Source organism: Babjeviella inositovora (assembly GCF_001661335.1).
Source record: "Babjeviella inositovora NRRL Y-12698 unplaced genomic scaffold BABINscaffold_16, whole genome shotgun sequence".
NCBI lineage: Eukaryota > Fungi > Ascomycota > Pichiomycetes > Serinales > Babjeviella > Babjeviella inositovora.
Genome location: NW_017566853.1, coordinates 260,285 through 275,736, shown reverse-complemented (window position 1 = coordinate 275,736; position 15,452 = coordinate 260,285). Strand labels below are relative to the sequence as shown.

The 15,452-nt window shown below is 47.8% G+C and overlaps 9 protein-coding genes across 9 annotated transcripts in view; 5 read left to right on the top strand and 4 right to left on the bottom strand.

The window, feature by feature from the left end:
* Positions 1-128: 128 nt before the first annotated feature.
* BABINDRAFT_163633 (uncharacterized protein) lies at positions 129-678 on the top strand (the record flags this gene model as incomplete). The annotated part of the gene is made up of 1 exon (XM_019130018.1): positions 129-678. A coding segment is annotated over exon 1 (319 nt), but the record flags the coding sequence as incomplete, so codon positions are not given.
* Positions 679-1,029: 351 nt separating this feature from the next.
* On the top strand, positions 1,030-3,478 carry BABINDRAFT_178246 (uncharacterized protein). The gene has a single exon (XM_019131055.1). The coding sequence runs from the start codon at positions 1,523-1,525 to the stop codon at positions 3,428-3,430; it is 1,908 nt and encodes a 635-aa protein (XP_018982712.1). The 5' UTR covers positions 1,030-1,522; the 3' UTR covers positions 3,431-3,478.
* A 179-nt stretch (positions 3,479-3,657) lies between these two features.
* BABINDRAFT_163631 (proteasome regulatory particle lid subunit) lies at positions 3,658-4,686 on the bottom strand. Its single transcript, XM_019130017.1, has 2 exons — positions 4,247-4,686; positions 3,658-4,154 (listed from the first exon to the last, which is right to left on the bottom strand). Exons 1-2 carry the CDS (start codon positions 4,678-4,680, stop codon positions 3,824-3,826), a joined length of 765 nt encoding a protein of 254 aa, XP_018982711.1. The 5' UTR covers positions 4,681-4,686; the 3' UTR covers positions 3,658-3,823.
* A 339-nt stretch (positions 4,687-5,025) lies between these two features.
* BABINDRAFT_100771 (uncharacterized protein) lies at positions 5,026-5,782 on the bottom strand. The gene has a single exon (XM_019126673.1). The coding sequence runs from the start codon at positions 5,648-5,650 to the stop codon at positions 5,117-5,119; it is 534 nt and encodes a 177-aa protein (XP_018982710.1). The 5' UTR covers positions 5,651-5,782; the 3' UTR covers positions 5,026-5,116.
* A 132-nt stretch (positions 5,783-5,914) lies between these two features.
* Positions 5,915-6,488, bottom strand: SPC2 (signal peptidase complex subunit; the record flags this gene model as incomplete). The annotated part of the gene is made up of 2 exons (XM_019130643.1): positions 5,915-6,407; positions 6,463-6,488. 2 exons carry the CDS (start codon positions 6,486-6,488, stop codon positions 5,915-5,917), a joined length of 519 nt encoding a protein of 172 aa, XP_018982709.1.
* Positions 6,489-7,732: 1,244 nt separating this feature from the next.
* BABINDRAFT_100811 (uncharacterized protein) lies at positions 7,733-8,224 on the top strand. The gene is made up of 2 exons (XM_019126677.1): positions 7,733-7,945; positions 7,996-8,224. Exons 1-2 carry the CDS (start codon positions 7,847-7,849, stop codon positions 8,137-8,139), a joined length of 243 nt encoding a protein of 80 aa, XP_018982708.1. The 5' UTR covers positions 7,733-7,846; the 3' UTR covers positions 8,140-8,224.
* BABINDRAFT_100775 (uncharacterized protein) lies at positions 8,057-9,164 on the top strand. The gene has a single exon (XM_019126674.1). It carries the CDS (start codon positions 8,310-8,312, stop codon positions 8,913-8,915), a length of 606 nt encoding a protein of 201 aa, XP_018982707.1. The 5' UTR covers positions 8,057-8,309; the 3' UTR covers positions 8,916-9,164.
* Positions 9,165-9,609: 445 nt separating this feature from the next.
* On the top strand, positions 9,610-10,707 carry URA4 (dihydroorotase; the record flags this gene model as incomplete). The annotated part of the gene is made up of 1 exon (XM_019130922.1): positions 9,610-10,707. The coding sequence occupies one exon, from the start codon at positions 9,610-9,612 to the stop codon at positions 10,705-10,707; it is 1,098 nt and encodes a 365-aa protein (XP_018982706.1).
* A 393-nt stretch (positions 10,708-11,100) lies between these two features.
* Positions 11,101-15,452, bottom strand: part of BABINDRAFT_163628 (uncharacterized protein) — a 13,301-nt gene continuing 8,949 nt past the window's right edge. Inside the window, exon 2 of the mRNA XM_019130016.1 lies at positions 11,101-15,362. Coding sequence (XP_018982705.1) covers positions 11,131-15,362 — 4,232 coding nt within the window. The 3' untranslated portion in view covers positions 11,101-11,130. The remainder of the gene's footprint in view (positions 15,363-15,452) is intronic.

Below are 15,452 nucleotides of genomic sequence, written 5' to 3'. Positions count from 1 at the left end.
CGACCACGGACCGACCGCGACCTGCATAGAATCTCGGAGAAGGAAGTCGAGCCACGCCAGCGCTCTCAATCACATGGGTCATCAATTGAGAGGGAATTTTGTAAGAATATTCTACAAGCCCTTGTCTACGTTCATGCAGGTTTAGGAAAGAAATATGGGAAAACTTCCGAAGATTTCACGAGAGACTGAATGCCCGCCGAGGTGGAAGGAGTGGGGGTTTACGTCAATGCACGGAGGGGAAGGCATCCCTGCAAATTCCAACCCCCGTGCATCTTGGTCAGCCTTAGAACTTAAAACACATAACAGAGTGACAAAGGCCGAACCTTCCGCCGGCTTCTACTGGTGTTGGCTTTGGGGAAAGATGTTTATCTGCAGTAATACTAAAGAAGTGCACATTTCCACTGCCAATCTTATTTGCAGCGTTCTTTTCAGTTTCAGGCCCATGCAGATGCTCATGCAAGTCGACAAGGTGACATAGATTGACTCGGCGTAATTGGTAGACACAGTGGCAAAAGGCTGAGTTTTCAGATTAGCAGAATCTCTGTAGAATTAAGATTTTTGGTCTTGGTGGGGACGCTGAAAGCGAACGATACGTAATCTGATGAAACAGCCGAGGTAGTTGCGAGAACTTTTGTAGAAGTTTCCGTCAGGTCTTGTATCCTCCACGCTTTAAACGAATCCCCCACTGGATCTAGGAATGCACAAAGGAAGGAGTCACTAAGGCGAAAAACTTTATACTTGGCTATGTTTAGAAGTGTTTTGCACACCTATCGGCACGGCTCAACGGTAATGTGTTTTACCTGCATCGATTTGTAAGCTGCGCATATGGCTCAAGACGGTGCAGAATGAACATTCTCTATAGAAGCAGCAATCAGCCGGTTCTTCCCACAGCTGCTTTCGGCTACTCACGGCTAGAGGTGCAATTTACATCGACCAATAGCGTAATTTCCCAGGGTTTGATTTCTCGGTCAGATATTGTCTAGCCCACAGTATGCATATACATAAGGGGGCCAAGGCTGAAAGAGGAAAACCTTAGCATGCATCGCCATATGCGATGCACCCCCACTTTTGTAGAGTCTTGTGCCACACCTTCTAACAAAACCGATTAGTCATTTTGCTGGAACTTTCTATTAAATATCGCTTAAATTTTGTGTTCAGTTTAGATATATATAGATTATAATTTCTCAGATTCCAAACCCTCCAGTTCAATCTGCAGCTCAAAATATTTCACGAGTCCGAGTACCTTGCCCAACCACATTTACACAACCACACTTACACTTGATATTTATACTTGGCATTTACACAACTACACTTGCACTTGAGATTTATACTTGAGATTTATACTTGAGATTTATACTTGAGATTTATACTTGAAATTTATACTTGGCATTCATACTTGACATTTATACTTGACATTCATACTTGGCATTTATACTTGACATTTATACTTATCACTTTAACCCATACCAAACATACTCCAAAGAGTAAACTCACTAATACCTAATACTTTACATAATTCGAAATGGCTTCTCACACATTACTGCCTCCTCTATACCGGCAGAACACGGCTTCCAACCCTTCAGATGTTGGGCACATCCTGAAATCTGAGCCAAATACCATTCCCTCATCTCCCCCAATCTACATAGACAAAGATTCCCTCACGGAAGGGTGTATGGAAAATTTACACACTCTCAAACGGGAACCGTGGAAAAAACTCGTCACTGAGATCACATTGACAAGCGCCCATAACGAAGGCAGGGTGTACACGACCGGTGACACAATAGCAGGCTACGTCACAGTCCAGAATAAAAGCTCTATCGAGGTTCCTTTCCGATTATTTTCCGTTTCATTAGTGGGCTGGATACACTTAACGAGCCAAAAACAGGCGAAGCGATTTGTACACTTGGTCGATTTCAGTGCGTCTTCCTCAGCGGACATTGACACCAACTACACCAGGCCACCGGCTGAACGTGAAGGCGACCACTTTCTTGAGTTTCCGCCAAACAGGTTTCTCCAACCACACTCGAAATACAAGCGCTACTTCCTGTTCACCTTCCCAGAGGACGACGATTTGCTTGTGGAAGAGATGTGCTGCCACGCCAACCAGCGTCATGCAACGCTTCCACCAACCACCGAGATTTTGACTCTTTCCCTGAATACGCACTCGCTCATTTCATACTCCGTGCAGACTCATATAATTATCAACACCATTAGCGAGGGCTTCCTCGTACGCGCGTTTGCAGAACGGAACCTTTTGTTCTCTCCTAGACAAAGTAGGGTACTGCGCTGCGACTCTGGAGGCGGATTGAAGGAGTTTGTCGCGGGGTGTAAGAAGGTTATGGACGATCAGTTTGAGAAACAGAAGCGGATGTGGAAGCAGCAGCAACGGGAACTTATGGAGCGCAGAGGGACCATCACCCCCTATGAATCAGCAGTCCAATCCTCGTCTTCGTCCATCTGCGAGGAAACCACTTCCATGCCTAAGGCTGAGTATGTCCGCAGTAAGAAGCCAACTGGTAGCTCCTGGAACCCACTTACATCGCTTATTCCACCAAAATACAGGGCCGAAGAATGGGAAAACGGGTACAAACCCGGGACCTACGAGTCAAAGTCGCGCTTCTTTGTAAACAGACCAGGCTTGCTCTCATCAAAGTTGTCGGGCGAATTGAAGATCAAGATAGTGAGCGCCGTTGAGCCTTTGCAGCTTTCCGCATCACAGTTTTCCCACAAAACCGTATCTTCCCCAGTTCCGTTGAAGCTTAGACTTGAATACCACTCCTCCGAGTTGGACAATGTTGATGTCTCTTCTCCTCCGTCTATTGTTTCCGTTTCAGGCTTGCTCATTTCAGTGATTGTTGAATCCAAGAGCAGTGTGCACGACATCCCGATTATAAACCTTTCAGGAGACGAATTCTTCAATAATAACGGAAAATCTTACATTGCTATAAAGCGTGAATTGAAGGACACGGTCCTTCCAATGTTGTTAAGTGACAAGGAAACGCAGCAGAAGTCTACAGGGGGAGGCCACGTTCCAAGAGAAGTTTCCGAGAAATTGATCAACGATATAGACTCTGTGTTGAATGTTTCGCTTATTAACAGAGAATGTTACCCAGGATTTGTCCATATTGATCAGAGGTTGGTGGACTGCAAGAATAGCACGTGGGAATCACAGTTGAAGAACAGAAAGAATAGCACCAGTGAGGTGTTTTTGAGCAAGGAAATCGAAGTTTCCCTCAATTTTGACGTTAAGGGTGGATTCGCCGACATGAACAGCCTTAAGTCAAAGAATTCAACGAGCAAAGGTTCAAAGGCCAGATTGACTCCGAGTTTCCAAACCTGTTTGGTGAGTAAGATCTATGTTGTAAGGTTGGACGTCAAGTTCTCCAACAAGGTCTGCGGGACCATCCACCTCCCGGTCGAAGTTGTGTAACACCAGATGATATATATATAAATTATGAAACGAATAATGAGATAAAATACCGTACCCCTATGTAGGCATACCAATTCTGGACGATCGACTAGTCTATATAGTATGCATCGAACTCTATCTTTAGTTTAGGTACCCAGTATGGGCTTTTTTTGACCAAATTTACCTCCATCACGACAGTGGGAAATGTTGAAGCTTGACGTTAATAGATCAAACGTATGCTATTCTTGGTGTAGTATCACGTTCGAAACCAAACTTCTATACAGATACTTTTCAGGATATTAATAAAGGCCAATCAACGCACATAGATTTTCCACTAGCTGTCTCTCCGGTATGGGCCTGGGATTAATTATGAGTTATAAATACATCTAACTTCAATCACAACTTGTATGCCTATTAATTTTCCTCCTTCTGCTCCTTTTCTTTCTTGCCCTGTTCCCTTACTGCGTTCAAGAAACATTCAATCCCCTCGCCTTTGTAGTTGGTCCCCAAAGCCTGGCTGACCACCATGCCTGCTCCGTTGGCCAAGGCTTCGTCCAACTTGCTAGCAGACGTCAAGAAAAACCCCGACTTTAACACATTCAACAAGCTTTGCTTGTTTCTCTCGTGTGATTCTGGTAAATGATTAAAGAGTGGCTCTAATTCCTCCAGGGAAAGCGAATTCACATACTTTTCAATCAACAGGGGAGAGATGGCGTCGGTGATCGAGTTCAAAGGAGCAAACATCCTACTTTGTTAGTATTGACCTTCAAGTACAGTTACAGCAGTTCATAAATAGTCATTGATTGGTTTATAAAGCTTCGGGAACAGAGTACTTACTGGGCGGGAGCCGGGGTGTCTGGTTCTTTAGCAGGGACTTCCTTTTCTTCCTCTTCCAAAAAGAGCTTGGTGATCTTGGCCGAGATCTCCAAGTCCTTCTTGGAGAGTTGCGACGGCTCGTCATTTTCATCGTCATTGAGATCTTGCATCCAGTATAAGTTCTTGGCGCCAGACGACAAAAACGTCAAGCTGAACACTCTTCCGGTCTTGCACGACGCGATGTGTTTCCATTGCACATCGCCCGCAATGACCAAGAGCTCGTCGCTGACCACACCCGGGGTGGATTCGCGCGGCGCCCATGTGAAATCGTAGAAGAAGTCGCCCTCTTCGGACGCCTTGATTGTGATTTTCCCCTTCAACGGCTCGGGGGTGCACTTCTTGGTCGCTTCGCTGTACGAGACTCTACCGGCGTTGAAACTGACAAGAGCGGACATGATTAATTGAGGGGATGTGTATACGGAGTGGTGAGTAGATCAATTGAGGTGAAGTGTTGATCAAGCTCTGTTGGTTGCCACTGGCCAAGTCGTAGAGGAGATGGTTCGCGCACGTCAAGGGAAAAGGCTGAGATTAGCGAGAGTGAATTATATTAACGCCTTGGCCATATTATTATTATTATTATTTTTTGAATTAAAATGGAATATCAGAAAATTTTCATAAAGGATGGTATATTTGTCGCTTCAACTTGATATCTGGTCTCCAGTGTGAATCAAATGGCGTATATAATAAAACTATCGAGAACCTCTCGTTATCTCTTAACCATGGTTTTTACCACAAACGTACCAAGCTTCACCTACCCTCTTTGAACCCGTCTCATATTAAAATTTATTACATATATATCATATTATCTGCTCAAATAGCATCTCCGGTACATCATTCATCCTCTTTTTGAAGCACCTCCAATAAAAACTCCAAGCCGATTTTCGCAAACTCCTGCATGTTCTGGGCTCGGTCCTCAGTCTGTGTAACCACCTTCTTGGAAACCTCCCCATTAGGGCCTGAAATCGCCACGTAAACCGTGCCCACTTCTGTGTTGTCAAACTGAATGCTATCAGTGACACCGCCAATATTTGTGGAAGGTCCGGCAAACCCTGACTCGGATAACACATAGGTGGAGCCCAACTCGATGCGGAGGTTTCTCGCAAGCCTCAACACTACCAGTTCGGACGGGCCAGTATAGTTGACAATATCCTGCTCCGACCACCCACTCAACTTCAACCTCGACTTTAATGAGTAGACCAACGTGCTACCGTCAAAAAACCTGGACGCGCCAGGAATCGACACCAAATACGATGATAATAATCCCCCGCAGGCCGCTTCAGAAACGGCTATCGTTTGATCCCGGGCTATAAGGAGGTGCAGGATCTTATCCACAAGTTGCAGGATCTCAGGAGGCGGGAAGTGCATGCTAATGGGCTGCGAAGTGTGGCTGATAGTGGAAGGGAAGAGTATACCCTTTATAAACCTAACCTTCTCCACTTATAAGATACCTTATCGGTAAGCGCACGTCCGGAGAACCGTTGACCGGTAGACGCACTACAAATGGCTTACAGATATCAACGATTCGATTAGGACAGAGTGGTTCCAACGGGCACTGTTAGCAGCTGAACTGAGTATAGTTTCACATAAATCATCTTAGATTCATCTATGGTACATTTGGATCAGCTGCACCTAGTCAGCCTTGCTGTCTAAGGTGGATAACTGCAACTTGAAGTAGTCAATGACAGGGACGACTTCCAAGTATCCGGTTTCGTTAAAGAACTTGTTGAAGTGGACGTCTTGCTTGACACTCTTGTCATTCAAGTTAACCTCGATGGTCAAGACTGGTTCGTACTTGTCCTTGACCTCGGTCGAGATAGTCACCTTGTCTTTGGCCTCTTTCTTGTCGTAGCCCACATACTTGATGGACTTTTCGACCGTAGACGTGAAGTAGTAGAAATATGCCATACCAACACTGTATAGCGCCAAAAGCAACACCACATAGTTGTACGAAGCCTTGAACCCTAACTTCTTGTCAAGCAAGAACACCGCGGCAGCCATGATACCCGTTACATAACCAACGGCTAACTTCCGGTCCACAATGCTGAAGTCCTGTTCGTAGCCAATGTGGCCCATCACCTCGGGCAATCTGTCGTCGACCACGTTTCTCAACTCATTCGTAGAGCTGTGGGTTAGTATCAATAATGATCGGCCAGCCGCAGAAAGATTGGAATACACACCTCAAATTAACCTTAGTAGCAACCATTGTGTAAGGACTGTAGCAATGTGGTTTAGTGGTGATTAAAATAGCGTTGTGATGTGTAGGTGTTTGATAAAAGGTTCGAGCGGCGGAGGATACGTGTAAGGTCGATTAGAATGCACGTGACTTTGGGTCAGTCAAGTAACTTGACTTTGTGGAATAACCCGATCCGCTTGTCTATTAAAATTAAAAAAGGGGCCTTATGGGCGAGAGTTTTGTAATTTAATATTTTTGTTCGTAGCTTAATATTTCTGATTATGGTTTAATATTTTTATTGGCGTAATGGTATGAACCAATTGTAGACATAACCAGGGGACCTGTAGTAAGCGTATAGCTGTCACATGGTAGGAAACAATACTCTATATAGGGAGGTCGATCCTTCCCTCCTTTATCCTATATACGTTATATAGGCAACCAGTATTACTATTACTATAAGTAGATATTCTACCTTTGGGGTAGAGATATACCACACTTTAGATGTTCTTTGTGTGTTGGAAACAACAAAAGCACGTGTGGGGGTTGGAATTACGCAGTGTTGGGTGAGGATGGATAGGTTTGGGAACGTACCTTCGTATTCCTTTTATTCAGACACTTGGAAAAGACCCAAAAAGGTTCTGTTATAGCTAAATCCTCGGATATGGTCAACTCGCCGGGAAACCTAGCAGCCGATGAATGCGACGCAAGAGGCTACTAAGCACCAGCACACCTGGCAGGTAAGCTGTAGGTCCAGCCGTAGCCCAATATTTCGTAATCATATCTGGTCAGGTTGAGCTTGATTCTGGGGGTCCGGGTAGCATGATCTTGTCTATATATACTTATTTAATTCATAACTCACGGGTTCTCTTTGTACCGGATTGTTTTCACAGGTCCTGTAGACCCCACATAGCTCACCCGCGTTCGTGGACTCGTCTAAATTTACCATTCAGAACGGTGTAAAATCTCTGACACCGCCTCCATTCCGGTAGTTCATACACTACATGCGTCTGCTTGCCATGCTTCAACCAAAACATGGCGAAATTCCCTCTCGCGTGAGCACTGTTCGACGAGTACTAGGCCATCATATATCTACCCAACCTGTTCTACTCCAAGCCAGGCTATTACCAAAGCATTCTATGGCAGCCCCTGAGCGTGGCTGAAGGCTCTCCGGTATGTCAGTCGTAAAAGTAATGCATGCAGTCTGTACGAGTTTTACAGTTTCTTCATGTATTTCTCTCTGCATAGATCTCCCCGATAACTACGAACCGGATATGCGGACGAAATTACCTCCGGAAAGCGGATTCAAGCCACCTTATCAAAGACTTATTTATCAGCGCTTCGCTTAAGGATACTTGCAGATCTTCAACTTTCACTCAAAAACACCCACCATGAAGATGAAACAACACCACTCTCCAGACCCCTTGGCCGGGTGGTCTGGAACGAGTGTGCATATCATGTTCTTTTTAACCTTGCTTGTCATCCTTGGAGCCCGTAAGTTGTATTTGAACGCCTTTTGGGATACACACTAACCCACCAGTCACTTTGGTTGTCACCTGTATCTACTTCGTGTGTGTGCGTCCTACCAGGTCCGCTGAGGGCCGCGGGTACATCTCCCGCTTCTTGCGCTGGCTCGGCTTGGACAAGCAGAATACCATCGACTACAGATTGGACCAGCAGTTGATCACAGAGGTTTTCCGCGAGTTACCGTTCTTGATCACCCCAGTTTCGTTGCGCACCCAGTACGAGAAACAGAAACTCGTGTGGAAATATATCCACGTGAAGTTGTTGAACAACAAGGCGGTCAACGGAGGGGGACAGCACATCAACCTGGGTAACTTTGATGTTGAAATCATGAAAGAGCGCTTTCAAAAGTGCTTACCAGGCATCTTGGCTGATTCGAAAAACGAGTACATCTTGCAAAAGCACCCATACGTATTTGCCTACGATGATTACTTGAGCATCATTGAGGAAACGTTGGCTGAAAAATTTGAGTTCAAGGATAACAGAGAGAACCAGGTGCGGGAGGGGTCTTCCAGGTCCACTGCCAATACTTTTTCCGCCGCCTATGTTGCCTCCAGAGACACAGACCGCGACTCCACTGTGAGCTTTGAATTCGACGCAGAGGATGCGAAGCTCGAGGATCCAATCGAGTATGAGTTGAGCAACGGCACAGATACTGTAAAGCCGGAGACCCGTGCGAAGTTGTTGCACTTGAAGACAAATATGCAGATCTTGGAGTTGATCTCCCGGACCATCAAGTTCCAGGACAACACCCCAGCAATCAAGTGGTCCAACAAGGCTGTTTCCACATTCTTGCGCAACATGGTCATGGAAAGTATGAAGACGAACGAGTATGAGCTCAGTGAGTTGGCCCACAGGTTGCGTGAGGCCTTGAACGGTAGCGATGACGAACTTTCCGGCAATGGTCGTGAGTACGAGATGAGAACCTTGGTATAGGTTGGTGTTATTTATTTCCTGGACATCGGGCTACAATATGAATCTGAAGGGAAAATGAGAATAAGAGGCTTCGGATACGTTAATGAGTGAAATACTCCTGAGCTAGGTAACGGGCGAAAATAGCTAGTTCGAGGGTAGCATGTGAAACCAAGTCCACCAGTCGACAATTTCTGTTAGCACCTTTCCATGCTGATCTGGCAAAATAGCCAGTAATCATGTATATTTATTATATTTCTACAACTAAGAGTGGTTCATCAAATACTAGCCTCTAATTTTTTTATACCCAGCAATTATGAGATATTTTTACCGTCCGGCTCTCTCTTATCTCTATTATTCGAATATCGATCAATATAGCTCTCTGTCTGAACCGTGGAGCTAATCTGTGTACAATTGCCTTCGCCCTTCTAGTCTATAAGTCGAATCTCGGACGTTGTCGTATACAATGGCTAAGTGGAAATTTCTCTAAAACAGTTGTTCAAACTTTGAGATTACCCCACAATGATTTACATAGTGTTGGAACTCATCCCAGAGTCCGAACGACTGTTGACTCTGTCCCAATTTCCATGCCGGACACCTCGCCCTCTATCAGTGAAATTTCCACGCAGGGAAAAAAAAAATATTCATCTCTCCACAAATGCTCAGAGCTCTCATACAACTCCCCCGCTTCTCCACCATAATCACTCCCTTCAGAAAAATGTCTACCGAAATTGAACTTGGCGTCACCGCTGACTTGCACGTGCACTTAAGAGATGGCCCAATGATGGAGTTGGTCACGCCAACCGTCAGAGATGGTGGATGCTCTATCGTTTACATCATGCCAAACTTGTCCCCACCCATCACCACGTTGGACCGAGTTGTGAAGTACAAGCAGGATTTGCAGAAGCTTGCGCCTAAGACCACCTTTTTGATGAGCTTCTACCTCTCTAAAGACTTGACCCCGGAGTTGATCCGCGAGGCCGCCAAGGTCCAGGCTATCCAGGGTGTCAAGTGCTACCCGGCCGGTGTGACCACCAACTCCGCGGCCGGTGTAGATCCAAACGACTTCTCAGCCTTCTACCCAGTGTTCAAGGCCATGGAAGAGTGCAACCTTATCCTCAATCTCCACGGTGAGAAGCCATCCACCCACGACTGCGCTGAGGGCGACGAGATCCACGTGTTGAACGCGGAGTCCAAGTTCCTCCCCGCCTTGGAAAAGTTGCACGCCGACTTTCCCAACTTGAAGATTGTCTTGGAACACTGCACCACCAAAGATGCCATCGACGCCGTTGAAAAAATCAACGCTGGCATCACTAGTGCGGCTGATATTAGAGTCGCCGCCTCTATCACCGCCCACCACTTGTTCCTAACCATTGATGACTGGGCTGGGCATCCAATCAACTTCTGCAAGCCTGTTGCCAAGCTCCCCCTCGACAAAAAGGCTTTGGTCAGGGCCGCCGTTTCCGGCAAACCGTACTTTTTCTTCGGCAGTGACTCCGCCCCTCACCCGTTATCTGCAAAAGCGAGACATGTGGGCGTGTGTGCTGGTGTTTACACCCAGTCCCATGCGTTGTCGTACGTTGCGGAGGTGTTTGAGCAAGAAAACAAGCTCGACCAGTTGAAACCGTTTGTGAGCGACTTTGGTAGAGCCTTCTACGGGTTGGATGATGCGAATAAGTTGATTGTGAACCACGATAAGTGTTTCTTGGTCAGAAAGAACATAAAGGTTCCGGAGACGATTGGCGAGGGTGAATTGGTTGTCGCGCCTTTCAGAGCGGGTGAGACGTTGAAGTGGAGTACTGAGTGGAGATCCTAGTTTCATAAGAGATTCTTATAATTGAAATTTGAAATTTCTCCACGTCGGTTCCAATCTATGAGGTTTCTGATACCTTAAATTCCTCGGCGTCTCACTTCCTCTGGTCAATAAGCTCTTGACTCTTTTCTCTCCAGTAATATAGCTGGTGTGATGTTTATTTATATATGTACATAATCCAATCTCATTGGTAGACAAAATCCTTTGGTCAACCCTGGACATCATTCTAAAACTGATAAATTTTCAGGAGACGTGTCGGGTACGTTTTAGTAATTGGAAGTAGGTACGAGCTCGGTATGACTATACGTTGGGCTTTTTTCCATATCAAGTATGCAAAACGAGCCTATCTCGATATTTTACCATTCTACAAACATTTAAACAAAAATACATATTAAACACAAAAACTAATATACAATCACTTCACCCTTATCGCTTTGGCGAGGCAATGACACTGGAGTGTCTACCGAGGTTTTGCAGAGAACCAGACGGAAAGGTGCGACTGCTGACAGTACGGCGCTTGGTAGAACCAACGTGGGGCTGGACCTGGCGGCCTTCCTGGAAGAAGTCCATCTGCTCGTCGTTATTGCCGTACTCGTGTAAACTGCCAAACTCGCCATCCCAGGAAAGACCATCGGTGCTTCTCTGGATCAAATACTTCAACGAGTTGTACCATATATTGTGGCGGTGTCGGTTCGGACAGGTTAACTTGATGGCCTTCTTCTGGGTCCCAATGATGATCGACTTGTGGAACAAGCCTGGCGGCAACGGATTGTTGTCGTCCACACTCACCACGCTGATGATTGCGGCACCCTTGATCTTGGTCTCAGCTGGGTTACCCAAGACCGGGTTGGTGGTGGACCAATACAACGTCAAACTGTACGGGTGAATCCAGAAGAAACGCTCGTGGCGTGAGTCGGAGATCGCACTGAGCGAACCAATACGACGGTAGTACTTGTATAAGTACTCACCGATAATCACCTGTGTGAGCGCTGGAATCATATTCATCTCGTTAAGCGACACACTGGTGGCCATTGAGAATGGCATGGATGGCGACATCCCGAGCTGACGGCCCTCCGGAAGCGCAAAATTATTGCTCTTCGAGGAACTGTGCGATGGGGAGCCACGGCTGCGACCCACGGGGGCTGGCGGCGTGAACTTGGCTAGCGATTGGAAGCCCTCGCCGTCTTGGCTCTCAAATGCACCGGTATCCCTCATTTCAGGCGTATGCATGGCAGTCGTCTTCTCCTCGCCAGCCTTCACGAACCCTCTCTTTTCGGCGTATTTTACAAATTCAGCCTCCGAGATCTTCTCAATGGAGAGTGACTCGTGCTTTACAAGCTTGTTGTAGTAGGTGTTTGGTAACACCACCACATTCTCCGGGTCCGGCACCCGCGAGACTGTCGTTGCCACGAACGATTTCTCTGGGATGCAAAGCAAACCAAACGTCTTGGCAGCGTCACTGATGTACGACCGGCGCTGGAGATTGATGGCAGTCTTTTCGTACTGAGCGATTGTCGTGTGTGGCACCACTGCCAAACCAAGCTCAGCAGCCCTGGCGGCCAACACGTCTGGGGTGATGTCTTGGGACTTTGGCGGCCGCTCCGAAGAGTCAATTGCCATAGGGCCAAGCGGCGAAGCAGGCTGATTCACAGTCTCTCTGTCCATGGCCTTCTCTCTTACCATAGCTTCTTCTGCGTTCTTCTGTGCAAGACTGCTTCTCATCTCCTCCAACTCAGCTGTCGGAATGACTGCCAAACCGTGGCCTGGAGAACTCTGGATAATAAAGCCTCTATCCTTGGAGGCATCACTGCGGATCGTTCTCGTCAATTCCTCCATCTCTTCGCCTGAGAGCACTGTAAGGCCAAACCCTGAAGCCATTCTCGAAACACCTTCGTGGGTGTTGGCCTCTTGAAGGGTAGAGAGCTGGGAAGCAGTAATGACCGACAACCCAAGCTCCGCAGCCCTATTTTCAACCGCCGATTGATCTGATTCGGCGAAACTACTTAAGCGAATTGCCTCATCAGCAGGCAAGACAGACAAGCCGTACTCAGCGGCACGGGAGCGCAAGCCTTCGACACCCACCACCGTCTGGCTCTGGAGAGTCTGGAGCTCAATCTCAGGAACCAGCACCATACCAGGCTGTTCTGGCTTCAACTCGCCGGAGGCGAGCCTCTGCTTGAGCACAGCCAAGTAGGTCTCATCCTCCTTGGATATGAGCGAGAGACCGAGAGTGTCAGCGTGGGTCGCCAACAGTTCTCTGGACTCTAATACTGCATGAGGAGATTCCAAAGCAGTCGTTGTATCCACTGGAATAACGACCAAGTTCAGTTCACTGACCTCAGTAGACGTCTGAGCGTCAATTTTGCCTTCACCATTATCTTCAACCTCCCTCACATCCGCTTCATCCTCAACCTCCTTCACATCCTCTTCACCCTCAACTTCCTTTTGACCTTCTTCACTCTCAGCCTTGGTTTCCGACTTGGCAATCAACGCAAAACCCAAGCTGGCAGCCCGCTCACGAAGTAAGTCAACATCCATAGCAGCCTTTTCAACTGTAACATCGTTCAATGGAACAACACCTAAACCGTGGAGACCCAAAGCCTCCGTCATCCTCGCAATATCAGTAGAAGCCGAGTCGGTAACCCCACCGAGAGTATCTCTAGAACCGGTCTTCACCAGGCTGGAAGTTTCATCGGTCACAGTTATCTCGGCTTCATCGGCAGACTTGTCTTCAATTACCTCCTCTGTGGCTTCGGGCTCTTCAACAGAGAGACCTCTGACATGAACTTCGGTCAAACTACCCACCAGATCTCTGTTCGCTGCAATCTCCGGGGATAAGAACTCGTCAGCATCCTCAAACTCTTCATCATCTGTAAACGTCACCTGAGAGCCGTTGCCACTAATTCTGGAAATCCCGAGGACCCCGGAGCCCGCACTGAATGGTACGAGTGATAACCCAAGAGATAACGCGTGGGAGCGCAACTCGTCGGCAGTTAAGCCGGTAGCGTCACGCTTCGCCAAAAGCTTCTTGTATTCATCCACCGGCAAGACCGTCAAGTTAAAGGTCTTGGCACCGTTGTAGATGTCGCTGATCGTCGGCTCGTACTTGTTAGACTCGAGCAAGCGCTTATACTCGGCAGCCGGAACAGGAACGTATCCGAGCGATCTCGCAGAGTCCATCACTTTCTCCTTCTGCGCCGGCTGGGCGTCGAGGCGCGCAAGCTCCTCGTAGTGCAACTTGCTATTCATCACCTTTCCTTGCGGTTTCTCCACCACCAACGACTTCTGCTTGAGCACTGCGTATTCTTCCTGGGCCAACACAACCAAGCCATTCTTAACAGCGTGGGTTTCCAAGTCAGACCGGGAGAGGTTCACAGCCTTGGTGAGTGCGGTGTACTCGGTTTTCGGAATGGTAACCAACCCGAAGGCGAGCGCACGAGCCGTCACCGTCTTTTGGTCTGGCTCCGCGGCTCTGAGCACGAGAAGCTCGTTCTCCACACGGCTGAGCACCACCATGCCCGACTTTTGCGCCATCAGCTTGATCTCGGCCTCGGAAGGCAGCGTGGACAACCTCTGGAGTTCCTGAATTTGTCTAGCAGGCAAGGCCTGTAACGAGTACAGCGCGCAATGGTCGTGCACAAGCTCGATCGGAGGAGACTTTGCGAGAGTCAAGAGCTGTTCGTACTCCGCAACAGGAAGGAGTCGCATGCCAAACTTGGAGGCGTTTGCGGTCAAATCTTCCACCAGAGGCTCCTGAGACCGCTTCGAAAGCTCCTCCATGTTCGCAAACTCTTCCTCACTCACCACAACAAGCCCAAGCTTCTGACCGAAGGAAGAAACATCCTCCGCGGTAGGCTCCAGTACAAGTTGCTTCATCTTTTCAAATTTTTCCTGCTTCACCATCACCAACGATTTATCCTGTGCCATCCGCTTGAGCGCTTCGAGCGACTTCTCACCACTAAGCGGAACCAATGCCAGATTCAACTTGGCAGCAAGCGGCTCAAGGTCCGAGGACAGGGGGGATTGAGAGATCAATACGTAGCCTAAGGACATGGCTGCTGCCGAAATGTCGTCCACTGTCATGTTCGCGGTCGTCTCCTTGGCCCTAACCAACTCCGAGTGTTTATCGTCGGTCAAAACCACTAAACCTAGCGCAGCGGCCATGGAAGAGATGTGCGCAAGAGACGGAGATTCAGCCTTGGAGACCAAACCGGAATGAGCCTCATCGGACAACAAGACATATCCACTTTCTTTGGCCTTTTCAGTGATGTGCTCGATCGACGGAGAAGCAGCCTTAGAGACCAAGTCAGAGTGGGTTTCCTTTGATAATGCAACCAAGCCAACAGAATCTGCCTTCAGCATGAGGTGATCCGCAGAGGGAGATTCAGCCTGGTCCATCAACGCAGCGTGTGCATCCTTCTGCAAGACAACCATACCAAGATCATCAGCCTTAGAGCTAAGATGCTCAGCCGTAGGAGCCTCTGCCTTGGAAGACAATGTTTTATAGTCATCCTGGGTCATTACAACCATGCCAAGAGTGGCCGCCTTCTCAGATATGTGCTCGACAGAAGGAGTGGAGACTGTAGCAAGCAACTCTTCGTGTTCAGCCTTTGGTATAATGACTGAGCCCAAAGTTTCTGCCTTCTCGGTGAGGTGGTCTACCGATGGCGAATCGGCCTGTGCTACCAACGCTTCGTGGTCCTGCTTTGGCAAGACAACCAACCCAAGTGCGGCAGCCTTGGCCGTGA

What these genes read in the sequence shown, in the direction of transcription:
- BABINDRAFT_178246 (XM_019131055.1), top strand. Translation starts at nt 1,523, where the DNA reads ATGGCTTCTCACACATTACTGCCTCCTCTATACCGGCAGAACACGGCT.
- BABINDRAFT_163631 (XM_019130017.1), bottom strand. Translation starts at nt 4,680, where the DNA reads ATGTCCGCTCTTGTCAGTTTCAACGCCGGTAGAGTCTCGTACAGCGAA. An exon ending in GACACCCCGGCTCCCGCCCA is followed by an intron (nt 4,155 to 4,246) that starts GTAAGTACTCTG and finishes CTAACAAAGTAG; the next exon opens with GATGTTTGCTCCTTTGAACT.
- BABINDRAFT_100771 (XM_019126673.1), bottom strand. Translation starts at nt 5,650, where the DNA reads ATGCACTTCCCGCCTCCTGAGATCCTGCAACTTGTGGATAAGATCCTG.
- BABINDRAFT_100811 (XM_019126677.1), top strand. Translation starts at nt 7,847, where the DNA reads ATGAAGATGAAACAACACCACTCTCCAGACCCCTTGGCCGGGTGGTCT. An exon ending in CCTTGCTTGTCATCCTTGGA is followed by an intron (nt 7,946 to 7,995) that starts GCCCGTAAGTTG and finishes CTAACCCACCAG; the next exon opens with TCACTTTGGTTGTCACCTGT.
- BABINDRAFT_100775 (XM_019126674.1), top strand. Translation starts at nt 8,310, where the DNA reads ATGAAAGAGCGCTTTCAAAAGTGCTTACCAGGCATCTTGGCTGATTCG.